The sequence below is a fragment of the Prunus avium genome, chromosome 1, assembly GCF_965620075.1.
Source record: "Prunus avium chromosome 1, drPruAviu1.hap1.1, whole genome shotgun sequence".
Lineage (NCBI taxonomy): Eukaryota > Viridiplantae > Streptophyta > Magnoliopsida > Rosales > Rosaceae > Prunus > Prunus avium.
The window spans coordinates 23,169,629-23,176,180 of record NC_142284.1 but is presented as its reverse complement, the minus strand read 5'-3'; the positions used below and the strand labels follow the sequence as shown (position 1 = coordinate 23,176,180).

The 6,552-nt window shown below is 37.7% G+C and overlaps 1 protein-coding gene across 3 annotated transcripts; it reads left to right on the top strand.

Moving 5' to 3' along the window:
- LOC110770110 (protein WHAT'S THIS FACTOR 9, mitochondrial) lies at positions 1-5,862 on the top strand. Of its 3 annotated transcripts, XM_088252070.1 has the most exons (4): positions 2-1,451; positions 2,019-3,909; positions 4,419-5,309; positions 5,487-5,862. In XM_088252070.1, the coding sequence occupies exon 2, from the start codon at positions 2,124-2,126 to the stop codon at positions 3,402-3,404; it is 1,281 nt and encodes a 426-aa protein (XP_088108196.1). In that variant the 5' UTR covers positions 2-1,451; positions 2,019-2,123; the 3' UTR covers positions 3,405-3,909; positions 4,419-5,309; positions 5,487-5,862. The 3 variants fall into 3 exon arrangements, with proteins under 3 accessions (XP_088108201.1, XP_088108196.1, XP_021829883.2); XM_088252075.1 differs by having other exon boundaries at positions 1-1,537; positions 4,419-5,862; XM_021974191.2 differs by having other exon boundaries at positions 4,419-5,862.
- The last annotated feature ends 690 nt before the right edge of the window (positions 5,863-6,552 follow it).

The following is a 6,552-nucleotide window of genomic DNA, read 5'->3' as shown; positions in this document are numbered from 1 at the left end:
TACAGTATTTTATACAACTGGACTTTCACATCCAATTTTACCCTTCACAATAAAATTAATAAAAGAAAAACCACAAAGAAGAAGATTGCACCACTCCCACCCGACTGAAATTACCAGTCCTGCTCGCCGTCCCCTCTCTCTGAGTTTCTAATCCTCCATCTCTCTACTGTACCAGCAACTACTTTATCTTACATTTGTTGTTTATTTCCACATCGAAATTTTGCCCATTTATTCATCTCCCTCAAAATAAAAAGAATAAAAAAAATTAAAAAACTAGAATATTGTACACCAACCACTGCACTCAGCTTTGCCTCCCCTGGCCATCGCCCCCGCTCTCTCAGTTTCTCTCTCTCATCTAGAAGAATGAGATCTGCATATTCCAATTGATCCCAAGTCAGCTTTTGGCCAGGTCATATTCAATTGAAAAGTCTAAAGCTTTCTCATATGTTATCGAGAGAGGATGGAGAGATGGAGGGAAGAAGAGAGAGAGAGAGAGTGAAAGAGAAGGGTGCGGCAGCAGAGGGAGATAGTTTGGGTAACTCGTTCTTTTTTTATTTTTTTTTTAAATTTTATTTGAAAGGGTAAAAGTATAATTTCATATCCAGCTGTAATTAGTTTTTAACTTTTAAAAATAAAATAGACATGTGGCAGATTTTGAATGGGAGTATCACCAGCTGACGTGGTGATACCGTACTATTCTATAATTTCTCCCTTTCCTCCCCAAGCTCTCTCTTCTTCTCTCATCTCCCCATCTCTGTCTCTTCCCATGTTTCTTTTTTTTTCCATTTTTTTTTGTCTCACCCACTCTCCCCAGCTCTCTCTTCTCTTCCCATGGTTCTTTTTTGTTCTTTTTTTTTTCACCGATTCTACCTCTCTCTCTTCTCACCCACTCTCCTCTCCTCCCCCAGCTCTCTCTTCTCTCTTCTCCCCATCTCTGTCTCTTCCCTTGCAACTCTTTAGAAGAAATTTTCAGCCCCTTTCTCTTCCCATCGCTGCTCCTCCATCATCATCACCCAAACACTATGTATTGATTTCTCTCCTTTTTAATTTTATTGAGTTATTTATTTGGGAGTTTTGGAAATTTTGGGAATGGTGGAAGAAAGAGATGGAGAGAAGAGAGAAGAGAGAACACGGGAGGAGAGAGAGAAAGAGAGTCTGTGAAAAAAAAAAAAAAAAAAGAGACAGATGTCATATTTTTAGAAGGCCACATCTTGTATGGAGGAGGAATGGCTCCTGATATATCAGGAGCCAAGCATTGTCCTTTTTTTTATATAAACAAAATAACTTTTTAAAAAGATTATTAAAACAACGATACCCGCCGAAACCATCCTCCACCTCCTCCCACACCTCCCAGCCACCATTCCCAACGATACCCGATCACTTCTCCGACACATACCAAAATCAAGCTTAACAAAGCTTTTATCTCTGGTTGTTGCGGGTTTCTTTCAAAGGCTAGTTTCTTCTTTTTCTTAGTCTTTCATGCATTATTATTAGGTTTGATTGTCGTTTGCAATGGCAACAAATACAAATTCATCTGGTATGTGGTGAACTGGTGGGTCGATTAATAATTCGATTGTTGTATAATCTATTTCTTCTTGAATGCTAGCTGTTGCATTTTGTCCTTTTAGTCAGCACCAGCGTAACTGTAGCTTTATATCATTTTCGCCTGTAAGATGTTCGATAAAATGTCTAGCTCAGATTGTGCTCTATAGCAATGCCATTTTTGTTGTTTATCAAGCAGAGAATTCGGGAAGCTAATTGCTAAGGTCGTTTCTCTTTACTTAATTTTTTTAAGGCTGAGGAAAGATGGAATTCTGTTCCAATTGTGGCATCATTAGACATAAATCAATATTTCTTAGTTAAAAAAAGAAAGAAATTGTCATTCCCCGGTCACAGAATTACTTACTTTATTAAGTTCATGTATTTGATGGCTTCCTTCCTTCTCATATGACAATGACAATAGTTGTTTTGCGGGAATGTTTTGTTGTTTATTCAAGTGTTGATTTTTCCTTTTGCAGTTGTACTGTTTGGGCACAAAGTCTTGCCCTTTAGGCTACCAAAACACACAATGTAATGAAATGTAAGAATGCTGCTGATCTCATCTATATTTACCAAGAAGGATCATGGTCCGGTTTTTTCTATTTGTTAAAGTTGGTGGGTTTGGTTTCCTCCGTGGGTGTCAGCACGGATTTAATTCCCAGCACAAGCGTGGTCTTGTGAATGTGAAGTTGAAATGGGTGAAAGATAGGGGATTGGATGCTGTTGTGACTGCTGAGAGGGATCTCAAAGCTGCCTGTATTCTTGTTTCCATTATCTCGTCCTCACGTCAGGGCTGCCTCCCCATATACCGTCTCTCTTGCCATCGTGGACAACTCAGTCTTCCTTGTGATCTGAAGCTCTCTACTTTTATTAGGAAATTTCCTTCTGTTTTTGTTGAGTCCCACACATTTTGGAGTGGAGGTGCTCGTGTCCCATGCTTTAGCTTGACTCCTGAAGCCCTACAACTCTACCATGAGGAACTGAATGTCCTTCAGCAGAATCAGATGGATCTCATTAATAGGCTTCAAAAACTGCTCATGCTTACCCAGGGTTGGACCCTTCCTTTACAAACCCTTGACCAACTGAAATGGGACCTGGGCTTGCCATATGATTACCAGCACTCAGTCATTCCACATCACCCTGACCTATTCTCTTTCATCCGCCTCCCCGATGATCGTATTGGCTTGAAGCTCTTATCCTGGGATGAGGAGCTCGCTGTCTCCCAATTGCAAAAGAATTCTGCTAGACAACAGAAGGAAGAAGATGCAAGAAGTGGCTGTTTAGCTTTTCCTGTTGGATTTACGAGGGGTTTTGGATTGAAGAGAAAATGCATGGAGTGGTTGAAGGAGTGGCAGACCCTCCCTTATACTTCGCCGTACTCTGATGCCTCTCATTTAGATCCTCGTACAGATGTATCGGAGAAGAGGATTGTAGGGGTTTTTCATGAGCTTCTTCAACTAACTATACACAAGAAAACTGAGCGTAAGAATGTGAGCAACCTTCGTAAACCTTTGGCCCTACCCCAGAAGTTCACTAAAGTGTTTGAGCGCCATCCAGGTATTTTCTACATTTCAAAAAAGTGTGCCACTCAAACTGTCATTCTAAGGGAAGCCTATGACCATCAACAACTCTTGCAAAAACACCCCACTGTAGATTTGAGGGAAAGATTTGCAAGGCTGTTGAGAAAAGGGCTCCTGGATAGGAGCAAAGGTTTATACAAGAAGAGTAAAGGTGATGGTGTAGAAGTGGATCCATATGTTGATGATATCGGTAATAACCAATCCAGTTCCGAAGAGGAGTCAGTTAACAATTTGTTTTATGAGTACGACTCTGATGAACCAGACAAACCTAGGATTCATTTGTGAAGAGGGTTGGGTCCAGAGAGGACTAATATCTTCTGGACACCATATCTTGGATTAATCTCATGATCATCAGCGAGCTGAGAAGATGGGTAGCAGTGGATTCTATGGTTTAGTTGAATGTACAAAGAACGTAATTGTGCAGTTGATTCTGAAACCGAATTATGATGATCACAATTAGGTTGATGAGTAAGAGGATGAGGATGAGGATGAGGATGGTGGTGTAGTTGGTGGATAATACCGTTGGTGGATAATACCATTGGTGGGATTGAAGATGAGTTTGGTATTACTGGTAGCGGATGTGAGTAAAAGTAAAAGGAAGATCACCGTCAAATCTTCTAGCCTTATCCCTGTTTTCAAGGGCCCAACAAACCAGACCTGAGAGACAAATCCACACTTAATTAGAAACGAAGAAATTTGAATTGAACAAGAAAGTTGTGTGATCGTTCAAAATAGTATTTCTGTGAAGTGGATATTGGCCAAGAAGCAACAACATCACAGTATATTTAAGGTATTTCTTACAACGGCTTAGGGTAGTCAAGAGTTGAATGAATGATTAAGGATTTGTATGAGATGTGTGAAAGTGAGGTTAGACTTATAATATATGGTTGTATTTTCCATTATTATTTCTCTTCTCTTTGCTGCCACACCAAGTTGATTTTTACTTTATTTTTGTAAAAAATATCATGTTTAACATGACCATAGAATCTTGGAGACAGCAGTAACATCCCTCTTGAATTGTATCCTTTCTGCCATTCATCCTTTAACTCTCATATTATGTTTGGCTGCATGCTTTTCCTTTTATCTTCTTTTGCTAACATGGTATATTTTCTGCAGCATTCTTGCTATGCCTTAATAGCTGTATAGTGCAAAATATGTCTGCTTATTCATGCTTCTTTAGTCTAGGCTTATTTGATCTTTTTATGAATGATTCTCTTTATGGTAAAAATATGAGTAATTTAATTACTTTGTACACTAGTTTTGAACTGATATGATTATATTCCGCATCTGTTTTTGCAGTCCAGATATATCTTATTTTGTCTAACCGGTGGTCTTCTGCTGTATTGGTGTAAAGCACCTGCTTCTAATTTTGATTTTCCTGGTCGTTACTTCAAGTGCCACCACCATGTGGATATTGAAATCAAGACATACCAATTCATTAGTGCCTATAGAGCCTCTAAAGAAAGGATTTATGCATGCACTCATTACTGCCATGGCAGAAAATAATGTTGATAACTTAAATGCTGGGGAAATAAGTTATATATACACTGGTGATTTCCACTATTTTTGTTTCCTGATAGCTGTTTATATTCCATTTTTATGCTCCACTGTATTGAAAAAAGCGCAAAGCTATCATTCTTCTTTTCAAGATTGAGAGAAGGAGTTACTGCTAGAGTATAAATAAATGGTTGATTATCATGCTTCTGTTCTTTAAGTTTTTGAAGATATAGATTGATATACTTCATATGTATTCTGCAAATTCGTATCCTATCAAGTGTAGGCTAAAATCTACTACATGCCTTGGAATCAGAAATTGAGTTTAATTCAATGTCATTGTCCTGCGTGGTGCTGTCGTAAACTCTTCAGATAGTTGTTATTCGGACATTCACCGATCAGACAGTTTCTTGTCATTAGACATTTACTGCAGAATGCAAAATTTTGTTCTAGCTTAACGTTAGATTTGGACAAGTGATTAGACAGTTTCTTGTCATTTTCGTTTATTATCAATCACAAGGAGAGTACTCTGCAGAACATGGTAGTTGATAGTTACACTAAACCGTGTGCTCCCTTTAGGACAGATGTATAGTTTCAACCTGGTTTGTCATATACCAGCTTTCAGTCATTCCACAATTTCACTGAAATGGGACCCGTTGTCTTCTTGCTCACCATAATGCGAAGTTCATTGGCAAGGTACGATTTAAATTGAAAATTTCTATTGGTTATAGTTTAAATGGCTCTGCTGATAAGATGTTTGATATAGTGTCTAACTCAGGTTCTGTTCCAGAACAATGTCATTTTCATAATTTTCCAAGTACAACATTGCAGAAAGCTATCTATTAATTATTTTTGTTTGTTAATTTGTTTCAGACCTGAGGAAACCATAGGAATCTGTTTCAGTTGTGGTATAATTACAAACTAGGTGTAGAAGGCCATGTAAGAGGTTTGCAACTGGTAATTCAAGAGCGAAAAGTTCTATTAGAAGTGGATGGGCCTTCTCAGAACTCAAACATTGGATTTTAATTTTAGATAGAAGTTGCTTTCACTGAAGCTTTGATTCTCATTGCTTTGCTAAGATAGTGGCATTCAAGACTGCTGTACGAAAGTCCTATGCAAGAACTGGGTTTTGTTCACTGTTATTCTCCCTTTGTTTATTGCCTGGCTGAACTCCAAATTCTGCTGTAAAATGTTAATAACCTGTTTGATTTTGGATAAGTTATAGATATAGTCAATCTATTTTAATCAATTCTTCATTGTAATTCCAAATATATCGTCACTCATAGCTCTTTGGTAATTTTGCTCATATTGATACGCAATGTAGCATGTTAGATTTTAACTTAAGTTGCATGTATTTTCTCTTACTGATGATGTTAACTATATTTATTATCTTATTTTTATCTTTGAATTCTGGACTCTTCTTACAAGTTAACCTTCACTCTTGTATGATTCTTTGTCATGAACATTACCGGTTTCATCGACTCTCACATTAGGCCCTCGCTGACCCGACTTTATCCTGATGTATATATAGGATTTAAACCATGTTTGATCCAGTCAGTTTTAATGAGCTCATGTTTTAACTTTAGGGTTGTAGTTTAGAAAGATAGTCCTCAATTTGTGTTTTGTGCTTTTCTTCATTTACACCCGTACGCATAGGCAATAAGCTCTTGCCTTCTCTTGAGTGGTTTTTCTGGGTTGTCTAGTGTGTTACTAGCTGATTAATAGCTTTAGTTGATTTTGTTTATATTTTCCTATTTTGTGATTTCCTATCCTGCCAATTTATTGAGGATATAAATAAGCTAATTCAAGGGACACTTTGTGGGCGTATTCCGCATTTTATTTCAAAGAGTCGAATCGTATATTTTTCAAGTCTTCATTCATAAATTATTCTTTAAAAAATTTTGACAAATTGTAAACTATCGAGACGTTTAAGTGTGAT